Raw genomic sequence first — 17,911 nt, 5'->3', positions numbered from 1 at the left:
CTGAGAGGCAAACGAAGCAGCTATTCATGCTAAACACATGTTAAACCCCTCCCGCCAGAGGGATTTTTGGGGTTTTCTTCCACTAAGTCAAAAGATATTCAATTGTCTATATTTACTCTGTTGTTTTCGGTGCTTGTTGCAGTTCAAATAATTTAGTAGAGTCTACGTTACAGATGACCAAAAGGAAGTTAAGGAAAGTGTTTGTTCTCGTCTAAATACTTTTCAGAATATTTTAATGTGACAATTAGGAAAGTTAGAAAAACTGTTTCAGCTGACGGATATTTTCACTTTTTCGGTGCTGGAACATGACAAGTATGTGGGATGTTAGGAACCTGATCTCCAACAAAAACTTCCTTCAAGAATCCACCCAAATCCCTGACTCCTGCAGTCCTCATAACTATTAGTTATGAGCATGGAACATTTGCTTTAAATCACTCGCTGTTTTCACCTCAGAAACCTGATGCGAAGGCGTAAAATTGCTGCTGTTTTTCTGATCTATGAAGCAAGAAAATATGGTGTATATAAAATCTCGGATGAGATTTATATGGTCCAAATGTTTTATTCATACGTCAGACGTCTTTCTTTCGGACTAGCACCATTTTTTTGCTTGTGGTGAGGGAGACCTCCTGCAGACCAACTATGCCACATGTGGGTCCATAAATCACAGACTGTTGCTAAATTATTGGACAGGCCACATCATGAGAAAGGTTACCACATGCAGCCACAAGAGAGACACACAGAGAACGCAAAGGGACAATGGAAGAAAGATGGAGAATTTATGGAAAATGTGAAAAAGAGAATTAGAGGACAGCCATTTAAACCCTATAGATGCATTTAGGTTACCTCTCTTGCTTATTATGATGTTAAAATGAATGTAAACTTAAACACAAAGACCTAAAACGAGGGTTGGATGGACCCATCTTTTGGATCTGGTTAGCATTGGCCATTTCTCGCTTGTTCAAAGAGCGGGATTTTATGTATTTATGATGCTGTTTTATTGCATGGTTTTAGTTTTTTTGTGTGTATTCATTACAACTTTCAGTGTGCATATTTTTAACCAGACATGCATTGTTAGAGCCCTTCATGGTTTGGACCGTGAGATTGCTAATCGCCAGCACCTGCACCACTTGTGTTCACAGAAGTGTGATTGAACAAATCTCAAGCCCAGGAAGATTACAGGTGCAGCAGAACAGGCGCTCGACAGGGATTGGCTGAAACTAGTGCAGATGATGATTAGTAATTAGAGTTCCTCAGAGTCAAAGGCCAACATGGCTGTGAAACACGTGCCTTAGAAGTAATTTCTTGGGGCTGTGGGTCGTTCAGCTTGTTCTAGAGCTGGAAAAAGTGATCAAAAATGTTTTTGAATGCAGCTTGAACAGTGAAAAACTGTCAGTTGTTGATTGACTAAAGCGAGTGATAAAATATGACAATACATTTGTACAAACTTTCCAAACCCTGAGTATTATATTAAAGCTTGGATAATCCTGATTCTTTCAATACTACACCTGTTCTTGATAATTAATTAATTTTTATATGGGTCCATCCATCAGTATTTCATCTTTTCAAAGTCTCTTGATACACAGATTCATGTTTCACATTGTCATCAAACTGAGGCCCACTTGAGTAATATGGGAAAAGGGGGCTTGGGAACCAAACCTTTGTTTACATTGGCACGCATCACTTGTTATTTTTGGTTTGCTGTTTACACCACATGCTTACTTACAAGGTACATTTAAGAACTTTAAAATGACCAGCGCTCACTGGGGGATTTCTGGAGGAGTTTAATTATTGTTTTCCCACTTATTATAGTGGCCCAGCATCTCTAATCCTAGAGGGAAAAAACGACGTAAGCCTCTGTCGTGTCGTCTTTCTGGTGACTCAGAAAAGCAGCAGTGTTTTCGTCATGGGTTTTTGAAAAGGTTTAATTAACCTGAAGGTTTTGTAAATACTTTGAAACAACAGCAAAGCGAATAGAAGTTAAAACATGCAAATCTCCAACCTGAAGAGAGAGAATGAGAGTCAAAGAAAGGGAAGTAAGACGTGTGAGAAGTGGAGGCATGGTGAGCTGTAGCTGTGGTGAAAAACACAAGGCCGAGCCAGCAAACCCAAAGGCCAGATGTGTTTTCTGGACTCTCCCAAGTGGAATATATTTCACCGCTTCACACACGGGTCATTTTCTAAGCCCAGGGGCTTAGCAACAGGCTGAAAGCTCTCACTTCAGAATTTATTTTCATTAATGATCGGGATGTAACACCTCCCTCCCTCTTTCCACATGAACACTTTAAGGCTGATTGGCTGTGAAGTGGATTGAGTAACTGTGACGGTGATGGAGAGATGGTTTAACGGCCCGCGCATCGCTCAGGACCAGTGATTTCTGCTGACTCAGATGTGACGTCACGCCTCAGATGATGAGTATGCAGAGATTTAAACAAAATTCTTAAATTGCATTAATGTTCCCCAGAGGATGAACCCGACTGACTTTGACGTTCCTCTGATTATTATTTATAGTCACTGACTGCCTAACTTTACATTTTCTTAAAACTTTGTAACACAGGTTAACTCATTTTATAGATTTTCTCTGTGTATCTCTATGTACATACCTTCATGAGAAAAGTAAAGAATAAATGATTCGTCTTTACATTGCAAACACTGTCACGTTGACAACCAGATCAGGTTGGGTTGTACGAGTCATGATGACATTAAATGTGCCTGGAGTGGGCAGAGAGACATTACCTAATCTGGACCAGCACACGCACACACGCACACACGCACACACACACACACACATCTACACACTCAATGTGAGACATTAGCTAACACTTGACTTGACAGGCCCCCAAAGAGCTCATTACAAAGACAGCTGTAAAAACATACTTGGCCCTCTCGCTCAAACCTTGTTCTATACATGTGTGTGTGTGTGTGTGTGTGTGTGTGTGTGTGTGTGTGTGTGTATGTAGGGGGGTCACACCTGCTGCAATGAGTGTAGTGAGTCAGCAAGTCACTCTGAAAAATAAATAAAGTATTTGGGCCTGGGATTGAAATGCACAAATTGTGAACTAGTGATGGCCATACTGGGGCTCGAGGTCCAGTTAAAGCTCAAGTCCTGACACCTAAAAGACCAACTGGCATGATTTATCAGTGCCTCGTGAAATTAACATTTGATTAAAGTATGGTCAAGTGTGGGCAAATCAAATAAATGACGTCCAAGATATTGACTTTAAAAAGGGCTCGGACAAACCTTCCAGCTCGTTGGCAGTGACAGCAGCGAGGCGGGAGGACTAGTGGTGTCGTCACTACTTCCAGCACTGGCGCTTACTCCCGTACATAGAGACATGAGTGTGTATCACTACTTCTGCAAAGGCTCCCATGCTTCCCTTCCAGAGATCTGCTTCTTCGGTCTGACTCTATGGAATATATGGTATTGTATGTATATTGTGGAAAGATGGCGTCTACATGGTGGAGGAAAAAAAGCATCATAAAGAATCCCTCCTACATAATAGACGTAAAAATACAAACCTGCAATTTTCCCATCACACACTTGTTCACCTTGAGCGCCGGCGCGGGTCTTTATCCGCTCTGTGAGAATGTTTTCCTCCACTCGAGGAAAAATGACTCGCCTGTGAAACGGCTTCCTCCAGACGCTCCCACGCAGGTTCAATCAGTAACCGAACATTTCAACAAGAGACCAAATTAAAGTAGTACATATTTGTTTGCTTTGTATGGCAGCAAGGGGAAACAAATTAGGTATTGTATTATGATTATTACCGTGTGTGCTTGGAGTCGGAGTGTAGCTGCAGCCCGGTGAAGAAGACGAGTCTGCAGTCATCATCAGGAAAACATTGTCTGATTTGTCCTCCCACCCCCCACATTTTATTTCTGGCACATTGATTGGTCCCGTATTGGCTCCAGAAACTGTTGTGTGAACCGGTTTTTCTCTTAAAATGCTTATTTTATTGAGGCTAATTCCAATCAAATGTTTCATCCCCGCTTATTGAAGCCTGGCGGAAATTGTAATTTAGTAAATCGGAACATTTATACAACACAGGGCGGCCGACTCATCCAAATAAAAACGTCCTTTTGAAGAACAACAGATCACTACAATTCTAGAAAAGTAATAAAAACAGTTAACTTTGTTATTTTTGTTTTGTCATTTTCCACAAATATTAAAACAAGCAGTAAAACACTATCCAGCTCTGTTATAAACATTTCCAAAAGAGTTTATGGATGTTTTTAGTTTTTTTTCTTGGTCGTCTAAACTCCTCTTTTGCTTATCTGAGATGTCTTGTTTATGAACTACATGTGCCTTTCGGCTTCGCTCTCCTTCTTTACCAAACATGAATTTGAAAGTAATAGCTATATTTTTATTGCAATGTTGCGGCAATATGACGGTGGTCTTGTTGTGTGTTGGTGGCTTTTCTCTTGCAGCTTTTCTTGTTTGGAGAAACGAGTCACGCAGCGCCCACATGGCAGACAGCTGTGGTACCGAGAGGACGAGCAACATTGAAAAACAGCTATTTGGTTGAAATAAAAACACATCTCTCATCTATAAATCTTCCTCACAAAGCTCTTCTGACAGCTGGCAAAGGGTCAAAAGCAGTTTTGTAACAATGACTTTCCAATAAAGTGTGTCTTTCAGGCTGCATTAATCAACATGTTAAAGAGTATTTAATATAACGTAAGGTGCTGCTTGAGTGACAAACCCACCAGTAATTAACACCCGACTGTACGGAGCATTTTAGCATCTTTCAGCTCATTGTTTTGGTTTTGAAACCCACAACTTTATTGATTTAGTTCTATTTTCTGTCTTTTGATGGTTTGTAATAAAACATGGTGTGTTTCTCTTAAAGCTGCACCCAAAACATGACCCTGTGCAGACACACAGTCAGACCCTTGGTTAACCCTCATCCAGTGTTTTTGGGAGGAGCCGCAGTACAAAATCCTTTCCTCATTTCCCTCCATGTGTTTAGAATAACAGAAGTGCAGCTGCTCAACTCGCTTCACTTCACTCCTTCTCTCTGCTCTCTGTTTTATCTCAAGTGAAGCCGAGCCTCATTCATTCTGCACAGCGACTCTGCCAGAGGAGGAATGTCGGGCATTGCTCATTTAAATATCCTCTTCCCTGTGTTACGTAGCCGGACTCCTTGCCCTGCCGTAAATCTGTGATCTGCATAAACAGGAATAGACACACACATGTGCATGAAATGACTTGTTTGGTCTGGGTTTCAGTCGCACATGTATGCACTAAAAAAGAGAAGGAAACACACAACAATGTGCTATCACTCATAATAATGTGATGTCATGAGTCTTGCATATATTTCTGACACTTGCCGTCTTTAGTTTTATGAGTAAAGCTATTTGTATTGTCACATCGTCGCCCATTGTCTATTTTCATAATCATTTTTTTACAAAGCAGTTTGAACTGCTACTACTCAACCATACTAGATTTCCTTGGAGGGTCGCTGTAGTTGAGTTCTTCCAGTGTGAAGTAATAAATATCTTGCAAAGCTATAGTTCCAAAGTAGCTTCCCCAGCCCTGCATGTAGAGTACATATAGTGTGTAGTGGAACCAGATGTGTGTTTGCTTGTTATGTGTTGGTGTCAGGACAGTATGTACTGGACAGTGTAACTGCACTCGTCGGTGAAACACTGACACAGTAAACAAATCCATTTCAGCCCAGATAATCACTTCCATGGGGAGCAGATTACGGTGAAGCAATAAATGTCACCGGGCCTTTAACGCTCTGATAGCAGCTGGAGGAGTCAGGGGGTCACCGGGGCAATCAGAGGTAATTATGGGATGTTTATAATGTCATTGCCTGAGACGCGCGTAAACACGTACGCACAAGCGCCCATCCACCTACCCAACACATTCTTCCCTCATTCGCTGATGCAAACACAGAAACCCTCTTGTTACCTCCACCTTTATGTTTTCTGTTCGGTTTGTTTGTCAGCAGGATCAGCATACTCATAACCAGAAGAGCTTCCACTTTGCACAATGATGGATTTCCACTGAAAATCTATACGGCACAGAAAGGCTCACTGTGTCCCAAGCTGAGGTTTTAAGACTTTTTTTGCGGGTAATTATTTCTGTGTCGCTTCACAAATCACATCTTCCGTCTTTACGTTTCTTGCTGTCCGAACATTCCTCTTGACTCCCAGGAACCTTTGCTCCGAGGCTTCGGCAGACCTGGGTCCCATTAGCGTTCGGAAAGCTTTTTAGATATTTGTATCAGCGATTGATGGAGAGCGCCCGTTTACCCCAGAGCCTGCCGAGAAGTCACGAGTACAACCTGCTGAAACTTCCTCGGCTCCAACCGATGCTCCAGGAGGAATACGAGAAATGTTGGCCGGCGCCATTTTTTGCCCTCCCACCAGAGGCTTCATTACGCTGTCAAGAAGATGGAGTACATGAGTGAGCCAGTGTCATAGCGTTCATGTCAGAGGTGCACAGTACTGACTGGCTGACACATAAACAAGATCATGTATCCACACAGAGAGGATGCTTTATTGTTTCAGCTGGAAACACGGGCATGCAGGTATGTCGTGCAGATCTGTGTTAATTTGATGTCCCTCTCTGAGACATCTGAACTAAATTATTTATTTCTGATGAATTTAAATTGTATTGTTTTCCGCAGCAACATCCAGTTTACAAAAGGAAACAACAACCCCACTGTGTCCTTCATTTACGATACTCGCATCAATGCTGTGCATATAATTTGACAATGAGTGAAATAAATGTCAATCAGAGCTGTTTGATCCTCTGCACTTTTACTGTAAATTACCACAAAATCATAAACATGCTGTGCGAAACTCACGCACACAAGACCACAAGTGGACGCCAGATTGAACAGCTGGAGCGCACATGCTGAAAATAGCAAAATACATGCCACGGGACCTCAGTGCAGAACATCACCTGGTCCGTGTTAGCGGCACGTCCTTAATACGTCTGATCGTTGACTTCAGAGGGGAAATGATTTGAACTAAATGTGCGGGATGCCACTGACTCACGAGAGCTACTGCAGTGAAGTACAATTTTAAATCCCATTTTGAATTTTAGGAGGATGATGTTCTTTTTCTGAAATGTGTTGTTAATTTCATTGTAATGTGGTTTTAATGGACACGTGATGGAAGGTTTATTTTGGTTGAAACTGTAAGATGCTCAACACCACAGTGATAGAGGACATACAGCACTCTGCGCTGTGTTTGCCTTCTTATTAGGATCGTTTCAAAACTACTGCATTGCTGTTTGGAATCTGGATCATCCACATTAGTCAAAGAGATAATATGTTTCAAAGACATGACCAAGCACAACGTGGATGAGAATGATGTTTTAATCCAGTTGATCAGGTTTAGTGGAGAGCCACAACTCAGGTTTACTGCTTCAGTTTTCTGCTTCGTGCTGAAACTAATTCATGGGCTCGTGTCCTTTTTGTCCAGATGAAAATAATCCGTGCATGTTAGTCGAAATTGTCTTCATAGCGCTACTACACACCTCCATCTTTTTAACATTTTTCACTTCAGCACCAACTAGCCGCCTCAAGTGGCATCACCTGAGGCACTTCTCCCCTGCTTACAGGCTTTGATGAAGACCATCCCCAGCTTGCTTTTGTCTGCATCTTAAGTTTTTCTCCTCTGAGCAGTTAAAGAACTAAAAGACAGATTTTAAAGCACATGATGCTGCACAACACGAGCACCCCACAACTTCACCAGCAACAACACACAGACACAACTGAGAGTTGACCTTTTAGACCCATGTGGGTGACTGGTTTGCATACATGGTGAAGCATGTCTGTATGCACACACACACACACACACACACACACACACACACACACACACACACACACACACACACACACTTCTTACCAAGCTGTGTTTAACAGCAGGCTTTGCTTTTGTTGGATAATAAAATAGGCCGAAGAGAGACAATGTGTGTGTGTGTGTGTGTGTGTGTGTGTGTGTGTGTGTGTGTGTGTGTGTGTGTGTGTGTGTGTGTGTGTGTGTGCATGAACATGTGACACTCTCCTTTGGTGTGAGGTACAGTATAGTAGGTCAATCTGGCCGACACATGGGGTCTGAATAAATAGTTTCTTTCCTGAAGTGTGACTGCAATATATGCAGGACTACTTGTGGTGTGCGTGTGTGTGTGTGTGTGTGTGTGCGTGTGTGTGTGTGTGTTTCATTGAGATACACTGATATGGATCATTGCACTTCCCTGTCAACATTCATCTATGGCATGCTGTGTGTGTAGGTGTGTGTGTGTGTGGTCCTCTTATGCTATTTTCAACCACCAGCAGATGTTCGGGTGACCACCACGGGGGTGGTAGATGCTATTTCTATGGTGTGTGTGTGTGTGTGTGTGTGTGTGTGTGTGTGTGTGTGTGTGTGTGTGTGTGTGTGTGTGTGTGTGTGAGAGAGAGAGACCACTATGGTAGAGGTTATTGTGACTGGAAGCCATCGCAGATAAAACCACATGGCTAACTGAGACCACCTCAGACCTCACTCTGACTCTACTCAAGCTGTGTGCAGACCATTTGGCACCATGGGTAGTTTTTCTTTTTCTTTGTCATGAATCATCTATTTCTCTGTTGTAGGTGGAGGATTGCATATACACAGGTACACACACACACACACACACACACACACACACACACACACACACACACACACACACACACACACACCCATGGAGGTTAAAATAACACATTTCATCAGTGTTCATCTGCAATCAGAAGTAAAATAGCTCAAAACTAAAATGAGTTGAATAAAGCAGGCAGTCAAACGAGGTGAAGGATGGAGGACTATCTATCCACCAGCAGTATTCTGTGTTTGAGCCGGTCGAGCCGACGCCCCGCACCACAGAATGAAACCTTTCTTCCTCGCTTTTTCAGGTGAAAGTCCTCACTAATGCATTATTTCTGGCATCCTAAATGAAAGGTTTTCCACTGCAGACCGAGCAGACAGCGACCTCTGGCTGTGACCACTGTGGGGGTTTGGACTTCAGTGCTGAATGGTTGTATTAACTGTCATGCAAGGAAATTAAATAATATTGATAACAGTACAGTAGGAGTAGTACACTGTATTTAGCTGGTTGAGATGTCTTTTCCCAGCATGCTTTGGAGCCAGAGAGAAGTCTCAGCACAACAGGAGGCAGCTGGACCATCTGGGATGATGACTCATGTTTTCCGAAACGGACCTGAGAGCTAATACAGCTTCAGCTATTTACAATGGATTCTCTGCATTTCTTCGAAGCTGTTATTTGAGAGTTTCCAGCTTGAGGATGAATCAAATAAGGAACTTAACCTGCTCGAGTGCATCGTGGGAAAAATAACTCTAATTAGGAAGAATAATATCCTCCTGTTAGAGCAGTGAAATACTGGAAACGAGGAAGGGGCTGGCTGACTTTGGGGTCCAGTAAAAAGCGCTGAACACATATTTAAAATATGAATTATGGGAACCGTGTGTGTTTGGCAGGAGATCTCGTCGTTTCTCCCCATAAATATGAAGTTAAATGTCAGTGACAGATCTGGACCTGCTCCCTGCCGGGGATGTCGGTCCTAATTTGTCATGCCAGACCACTCCACCTCTCCCAGTGTTACCAACAACACTTTTATTTTGGCTGATTGGGCCGACCTTTTGCCCTTTCGAAATTTACAGTGTTTCTAGCCAGAATTTTACTCCCTATCCATTTTGATTTGAGAAACTGTCATTCCTTTCCTGTCCAGCAGTAGTCTTCAGTGTGTTAACACCTTCTCCCATCACATGACCTCCACACTCAGCTGCTTAACATTCCTTTTTCAGTTCCCCTCCCCATTATTATTTCCTTGAGCGATTGATCCCAAAGCCTTTTGTCCCCTCGTTCCTGCTGGTTTTGACACAATCGGCTGCTCTTTTTGAAGTCTGACTGCCTGCTTGTTCGCGATCCCCGCTTTAAACAGCGGACTTTGCTTTTTTTGTGTTGTGTATTTGAGTCCTATTTACCGGGTCATTAAAATTAGTTTCTAACGAGCAGTGCAGACTTCCTTCTAGATATTTTAGCTACCCAAAAGTGGGACGACAGTGTAGGAATACTGTGAACAATATTTGCATCAACATCTACTTAAAAAACAAATGGACCATTACACATTTCTGAATAACCTAATCATATTTTTACAATACAGTGGTTGTTGTGCATATTTGCACAGACAACAATAAACTAATTTGAGTATGAAACATGTGAACACATACTAGTAATACTAATAATGACAAAACTTTCTGCAGGGTTCAGTTTATAGAGTCTTACTCTTACACAACACAGCAAGTTCTGGTTAAATGATTAGTTTTAAATGTGAGGATTTAATCAGCCGCATGTCTGTACAGCTACTTCTATTATTTCAGAAAGTAAAAATACAGTAGAGACAGGATTTAACATGTAACATGTAAGAAAGGTTACTGTGAATAACCTCAAGTATGGATATAATCTCCACAGCAACAGAAACAATTAACAACCTGGAAAGTGTGACTCTTGCCATATACTTGTGGTCATAATTTGTACATAAAGAGACTTTGTGACAGGAAGTGCTTCTGTTATGATTTAGTTTCCATATGAGCGAGCCTGCAAATAGTTTCTAATTTTCTGCTGGATTCCACAGATTCTCAGTCACAAAGGACAATAAAGCAAATCTAGTCACCAGATTGGGCTCCACAACAAATAGAGCAAAGCATTCTTATTTTATTCTACAACAATATCAAAACAAAAGCCCTTTGCCTCAGCCAGACTAACTTATTCATGAAACACAACACAGCAAGACAAAGCATCATGTACCTCTTTAGTCTTTAGGTTGAATTGAGAGAAACAGAAACACTTAAACAGACCATCACTTGAATACGGGCACTCGCCTCTCCTTCATGGTAGCATTCCTGCACCACCTTGTGTTCAAAACAGTAGATTTGTATCCTAAATGAAAGTTGAATGAGTTACATAATAAGCAAGAAATGTTTTGAGAATTGTTTTAATGTATTGTTAGGTTTTAGGCAGTTAGGTTTTGTTTCCATTCAGCAACTTTTTCATGAGCACAGGAATATTTATTATATATTTTTAGTGATGAATGTCATAAATATATGTAGCATGAGTCAGCATGTTTTCTTTCAGTAAAGTAAATTAGAATGACGTTGATTTTTATGAAATGCACTGTTTTATTAATTGGTGCTATTTTCTCACCTTAAACGGAAGACTTTTACACAACGATTGTTGTTGTTTACATGATCTGGATTATAACCCGTCAGCACGCTTCTTCCAGTCAGCTCTGACTGCACATCAGAGTGGGAGCTGAGTCACAGACCAGATGGAGGCTGTGAGAGGACAGATCGGAAATGAGTGGAAACCTGGCTGCACCACAAACCTTCCTAACAAGCACTAAGCCAAGAGAAACAGTATTATTATTTTTTATATTGAAAGTACTTTATGTTGAGTTATAAGTGTGTTATGAATATATATTAAATATATATATAATATATGTATACCACATCACACTATATTTTTAAGTATTATGTTACTCTATGTGTAAATGTTAAAGCAGTAATGAGTGTTATGCACTAACAGTGAAGTCGTTCCTAGTTTTATATTCTCAATGTGCAGGACCCACTACTGTATTTTCCACTTTGACGGCTTGCTGAGGCATGCATCGGATTTATTAATCAATCAATAGATCTGGGCATCTGGACAACAACCCATTCATTAAGAAGCTGTGTTAGCGTTTACATTTAACTGCAGACACAGTTAATTCAAAAGGTGAGAAAGTCACCAACCCCAACCGCTGCTCTTCTTAATGGCCTATGAATGATCTTAAAATGATTATTAAACAATTTAGTATCCATTACCAAAGTGATTAGTTATGTATAAATCTTTTATAAAGAGCAACCTACTCATAGAGTTGTATTGACAAGGGAAATGTTATAAATGTATTATCAATAACTGCTCACTGTTTCTCTCTTTGCTTCAGCTAAACTAATAAATGAACACAAAGGCCCAATCCAACATGGATAGGTTTTAATTTAAATTACAATGGTAAATAAAAAAAACACCTTCTAATATTATTCATTCATAAATATTATAAGCCTTTCACACTGATCTAACACACGTTTCATTTAATAATCAGCCTTGACTCCATTACTTGAGGGAAAAACAAAACCTCAAGTAAATAACATCATTTATAACATAACATAACAACATAATAAAATAACAACATAATAACATCATCATTTCCTCATTTGATTGGTTGTTATTGTTGGTTGTCCCGTAGAAGATGTTCAGCCTGCCAAAACAAAACATTACCTATCAGCGACTGCATCAATTCACTCATACAGTATTTAACAGAACTATATGCTCAATAGGAGAACCTCTACTGTGTGAATACCAAAAAGTCGACGGGGTCGTCTGGTTTGATCTCGGAGCACTGCAACATGGCTTCAGTGAGCGAGGGCATCACGTACTTCGTCAGGTAGTTCCTCAGAGGAAGAGAGTGAGCTTCATGCAGCTCCGACTCCTGATGCTGCACCTCGGACAAATTCCTCCGCTAATGAATTAAAAGATGTTTTAATTGGCCGACAGTATTTGCAAGTCATGAAGTACATGAACCCAATGTGGCATGGTAAATAATCTCGACCATCCATGAATGCATTACACAGCACTTACCCACTCCTCGTACTGAGCCCCCATCTCATCCAGTGCAGCTTCATTCCTTCGTTTCCTCTCAGCAGTCTCTTCAGCCAGTTTCTGCTTCCTCTCTTCATCTCTCTTTCTGTCCTCCTCCGCCTGCTCTTCTGGACTCGGGCCATAGTTTTTGGGAACCCCCACCATCTCTGTGATCTGCTTCATAACATCTGTGTAATCTGAATCAGCTGCAGTGACCTCTGGAGAGGGACAAGACACGTGTACTCTCAAGAAACCGAACCATTGGGAAGTGAGTTGGCAACCGCACTTCATTGGACATATTAAAAAGGACAATTTCCTGTTTGACGGGGATGAGCAGTTGACAGACCACCCGCAGAAACTCCAGGCAGTTAGTGGTCCTAGCCAAGAAGTGGTTCATCACATAACCTCCTAGTGAAATGGTAAATCGTAGCTATTGTTTTTACAGAGTAGCAAATAATGTGTTTATTACAGAGACGTTAACTACACAGATATAAGAGTGTTACTACTCATCTAAAACAAAGCAAATAAGTATATTTCTCTAAAAGTATTAACTATTCCTCTTAAACTGAAATTTTAGCAAACGAAGAAGTAGCGTGCACTTTGAAGCAATTGTGTTTATAGGAAATGTGATTCATTGGATTTCAATAAACATTCTAATCAGAAAAAGACAAAAAATGTGTCTTAGACGTAACTTTTTTCAGTTACCTCATATAAAATGTGACACAAAGCGCTGTTAAACACACAGACAGAACATCACGAAAAACCTGCTTCTAATGACCAAATGACAAAGTCACCATTTCTATAATAAAATGTTTTACATCACAGGTAAATAATCTCCTGATGATCTAGTGTGAACTGTGTGTCTTTTGCGGAGAGTACCAATATATTCCGGGTGAATCTCCAGCTCATCAAAGTAGTCCAGCAAGGTTTCCTCCGCGGTAGCGAGTTGTCTGTATCTACTCAAGCGGGGCAGGAATTCCTCCTGCGTGTAACGCTTGGTCTCTGCCACACTCTGTGGAAGTCCCTGGACTCTCGTTATCAGAAAATCATCAGTCGCGTTGAGAGCAAAAATATGCTCTGCAAAACATGAAACAAGTTGAATGAGATGGTTTTGTAACATAAGAGAAGAGAGTTTGGGGATTGACTGCTATTCTGTGAGAATTTAATGGTTTGATTCGTGGTTAAAGTAAGAAATACATCAACAACCTGGAGTGATCTTCTTGTTGCACACGGGTCTTTGGTGCAACAATTCCTGGCTCCCTGTCTCCCCGTCTGCAAAACAAAAACACCACATCTTGAGTGTTATCGATAATAATAAACATTACATCCTAGTTAAAGGAATGGATGATACATACCAGAGAAAATCTGCTTTGCCTGCTTATAAGACTTCAGGAAGCCATTGAGAACAAATCCTTGGTTCCTGCATGGCTTTGAATTCAGCTTTTCTTTCAAAAGGTCAACAACTAGATAGTCAGCCAGTCGACCTAATGGACCAACACAGTTGTTTAAACCTAAAGTGATATCTTATAGCAACAGTTTTAGTATACAGGTTTGAATTAGTCCAAAAGCTGCTATTAAAACCACAGCTTTTATTGCCAATAAACCAAACCATGTCACTCTTTTTTTGGACTGTGGTTCTCTAACTCAGTGGTTCTCAAATGGGGGTTACGTGTATCCCTGGGCGTACGAAGACGCACTCCGGGGGGTACGTGAGAAAAATAAAATCTATTTAAAATTAGCATTCATTCAAAAATCTTGTAATTCTTGTAAATCTTGTAAAAAAATTGTAATTTAACAAATATTTGATCAAATATAAGTGTATGTTCATAAACTGACTTCTATATATTTTATATTAAATCAGACACTGATGGCACAGCGCTGTGTATTACATCTTTTTTTCAACCTAAAAATATTTTGGCTGAAAAAATATTAACCATCACTGAAAAAAGGTTACGGACCACTGGTCTAACTAACCTGCATTCATTTCTAAGCTTTGGCTAAATTGTTCCAGTTGATTCACTGCAGCAGCCATTTCCTCTTCACTGACAATGTCATGGTCAGTTTCATTCGCTATCTCCTTCTGTAGCATAGAACATAGCAGGAACACGAAAAATGAACAATGAGTCTATATTTGTAAGGATTTTTAAATTTCAAAGGCCTTCCAGAAGAGGGCAGTAGATTTCCTTTAGTTACTAGACAGCTGTGAGAGAAACATTTAATCTGTCTGGAAGGCCAAGCAATCCTTTCACTGACCAGATGTGTGATCTTTTCCTCAATGACGTCTTTGATCTTGATGTGGTGTATTTGGTAATGACTGCAGAGCTTCTCTGCAATGGTGGATTTGCCCACAGCTGGAGGTCCAACCAAGCTAATTCTGATTGGCTGTGGAAATAAAGGAAAAAAAGGAAATCATCGCCCCAAATACCCCATCAATGTGTTTGTAATGTTTTGTATTACTTTACTGACATTAAATCTGGACATAGTGTGGCTCTTAGTAACAGAAATGATTTAAATAGATTTAAACATGCCCTACTATCTGTACATCACACTCACAAGAAGCTGCCTGGTGTCTTTGTATTCCTCAACAATGTCGATCATGTTTCTAATCATCCCAGCTTCAGACGTCCACTGGAGACTAAAGGAGTCTTTTATAATAAAAGCATCCAGGCGGAGGTTGATATTAAGGTATTCCATTTCCTCTGGCTGGTTTGAAAATACATTTACAAATGTAGAAAAACTTAAATATGCACATCGGGAGATAATTCAGCTTCTTATTTATTTAAAATAAGAATAACATTTTCACAATGTACCTTAAAAGCCTTCATGGCGGTGGCATACTGCTCAGGGTCTTTGTCAATTTTTCCGGAACCAAGTGTATCGCTAATCGTCTGGAGGGTTAAGAGTCAGAGAACAAGACGAATTTTGAAGCATTTTTTCTTGTCACTTTCCCTATTGTAGAAACACAGTAGAAAGCTCCCAATAGAGTCCACAACTGGATTCTAATGGACATTGGGTCACAAAGTCGACCTCCAGTAGTGTTTTACAACGCCTTTATTTTCTTCAATGTATTGCGGCATTCATCTTGTCAATAAGGTTACCTTTACAATTTCCTCTAAAGTGTTCTTGGAGTCATCAACAGCAAGAATGTACTTTGACTTTGGCCTGAGTTCAACAATGTTTTGGATCACTCTGAAGAAGAAAACACAGTTCAGCTCTTTAGCAATTATCAAAAGAAAATACCAATGGTGAATATGTAGAAGTACAGAAAATGAAACTCACCCTCCAAGATCATTTACGTGAATCATGGGGATATGATTTGTGCCCGGTCCAAAGAGAGAAACTTTTGGAACCTGCATCAACCAAGAGACCTGTTCAAAACACAAATTGGGTTATTAGTATATACACAAACATGCAAGTTATAATATTACACATTAATATTTACCTTGAAAAAGTAGTGAAAGAGGCTCTCTCCCATTCCATATTGAAGACCACACGCTACAACATATCCAGCAAGCTTATTCTTTCTCTGTAAGAGATCACACAGAATCTGTGATGTTTACATGCACTTTTCATTTTTAAATTTTGAAAGGCCTTACTTAATACATTTCCTGGTAAAAAAAACAGCAACAAAAAAAACAATAACAATGCAACCATGTTTGTTAGAATATTTGTTGAACTTTTTATCTTAAAAGTGTACATACACCTCTACCCAGTTTCAGCACAAGTTTCTCCAAACTATTGTGGTTTCTAAAATTAGGAGGTGGCCTTCGTCTTCTGAACTCATCCTCTGTGAACACAACATCTGCTTCTTCCTGAAGAGAAAAATGATAATATAAATGGTTGGGTTTTATTCACTATACAAGGTTGCCAAGATTTTCCTCCAGGCTCACTGGATCCTGTGGCTTGGTCATGGTCCAGGTCATCACACTTGAGACTAAGATGAACATTTTTCGAGACTTGAAGTTGCTCATCTCGGCATTAAGGGCTGTTGTAAAAGATAAAAAAAAAAAAAGGTCAAGTGTGACAAAGGAAATAGCGAAGCCAGTCCACTGCATAAAACGCCTTCTTACTCACTTACTTGTGATTGCCCATGTTGCTTCTTCAATCAACTGTTTCGTGGCACTTTCTGAGATGTTGTACACCACGACGTCACACTCCAGCAGGCGCTCAAGAAGCTTGTCTCGAGTTGGTGACTACCAAAAGAGATTAGACATCCCATCACACATTGTCCACAAATAGATATCATGTACAGTAGTTATTATAGTTACTTGTTATGGCAAGTAAAAGCAGAAATGCCATAACATAAAATAGTAAATGAAGTAAAAGTCCTGCAATTAAAGTATTGTCAGCAAAACATACTGCACATTAATATGTTAAAACTTAAATGGTTTAAAATTAGACAATTAAAACATAAAAGTACTCTTTATGCAGAATGACTTCATAACATAATCTGACAGTGTGGGATGATTAATATTGATGCATTTTCAAAAGTATCATTTCACCGGTGTTTATAAGGAGCCTATTTTTTTAACTGTGCAGTAGTTTAATCTATGAATCATAATGTAGGCTACAAGATGATATGCTTTCTATTAAAACAGATCGCAGATTCCAAATTAATGCTAAAAAGTAGACTTGAAGTGAGGTAGAAGTGTCAAGTGGCATACAATGATAATAGGATCTTGTGTAATGTGCTAGTACCTCACAAGTAAAGCCGAGAAACAAATTAAATGAATAATGGCACCGTGTAATTCCTGACTCACCACATACTGTTCAAGCAGAAAGGGGTATTTATCATCTTTTCTGGAAGGAGACACAGTTCCCACTATTTGAAAAGAAGGTTCGCCTCGAATGGAGGAGGTGTTTCCTGTTTCAGAGGAATCCTCGTCCACGTTTGTTGATGTCGATAAAAACTGTTGAGACGGTCAGAATAAACACTGTAAAATTATTTTATATGAAAACGTGCATTACGTGAGCGGGGTAGCAACTTGTTTAGCTCCGCTGACGTTACCTTGGCGATGTTTTCGGAGGAATATCCGTCGACGTCGTTGATAAAAATACGTTTGAGACGAGTTTTTGGCCTTCCGTCCCCCATTGTAAAATGACGAGAATTTGCGGTTACATTCGGCTTAAGCTTTTTGTAGTAACAATTAGCTTAATTCCTAACTTTTACTAAAGATGTAGCTATCCTAGCTAGACTAGTTGAGCTAACGTGATTTGTTACCGTTGCGTCCTGGGTAT

General features: G+C 40.2%; 1 protein-coding gene across 2 annotated transcripts; it reads right to left on the bottom strand.

Annotated features, from left to right (window-relative positions):
* Positions 1–12,013: 12,013 nt before the first annotated feature.
* LOC137785582 (adenylate kinase 7-like) lies at positions 12,014–17,911 on the bottom strand. Of its 2 annotated transcripts, XM_068576943.1 has the most exons (18): positions 17,682–17,911; positions 17,434–17,583; positions 16,752–16,866; positions 16,564–16,658; positions 16,375–16,485; positions 16,116–16,199; positions 15,953–16,041; positions 15,772–15,862; positions 15,484–15,561; positions 15,227–15,376; positions 14,927–15,055; positions 14,648–14,753; positions 14,029–14,157; positions 13,880–13,945; positions 13,553–13,750; positions 12,674–12,891; positions 12,396–12,554; positions 12,014–12,293 (listed from the first exon to the last, which is right to left on the bottom strand). In XM_068576943.1, the coding sequence occupies exons 1-18, from the start codon at positions 17,763–17,765 to the stop codon at positions 12,261–12,263; spliced, it is 2,085 nt and encodes a 694-aa protein (XP_068433044.1). In that variant the 5' UTR covers positions 17,766–17,911; the 3' UTR covers positions 12,014–12,260. The 2 variants fall into 2 exon arrangements, with proteins under 2 accessions (XP_068433044.1, XP_068433045.1); XM_068576944.1 differs by lacking the exons at positions 17,434–17,583; positions 17,682–17,911 and having other exon boundaries at positions 16,748–16,822.

This window comes from Clinocottus analis, unplaced genomic scaffold (assembly GCF_023055335.1).
Source record: "Clinocottus analis isolate CAN_PGR_092001 unplaced genomic scaffold, fCliAna1.0.p SCAF_15, whole genome shotgun sequence".
Taxonomy (NCBI): domain Eukaryota; kingdom Metazoa; phylum Chordata; class Actinopteri; order Perciformes; family Cottidae; genus Clinocottus; species Clinocottus analis.
Note: the sequence above shows the minus strand (reverse complement) of the source record. Positions and strands in the feature narration are given on the sequence as shown.

Bases quoted from the DNA above. Each gene is read 5' to 3' on its own strand.
- LOC137785582 (XM_068576943.1), bottom strand. From the start codon at position 17,765: ATGGGGGACGGAAGGCCAAAAACTCGTCTCAAACGTATTTTTATCAAC. The intron at 16,486-16,563 runs GTGAGCCTGGAG...TTTTCTCTTCAG, and splicing joins TGACCAAGCCACAGGATCCA to GAAGAAGCAGATGTTGTGTT. The intron at 16,200-16,374 runs GTATGTACACTT...GATCTCTTACAG, and splicing joins TGCTGAAACTGGGTAGAGGT to AGAAAGAATAAGCTTGCTGG.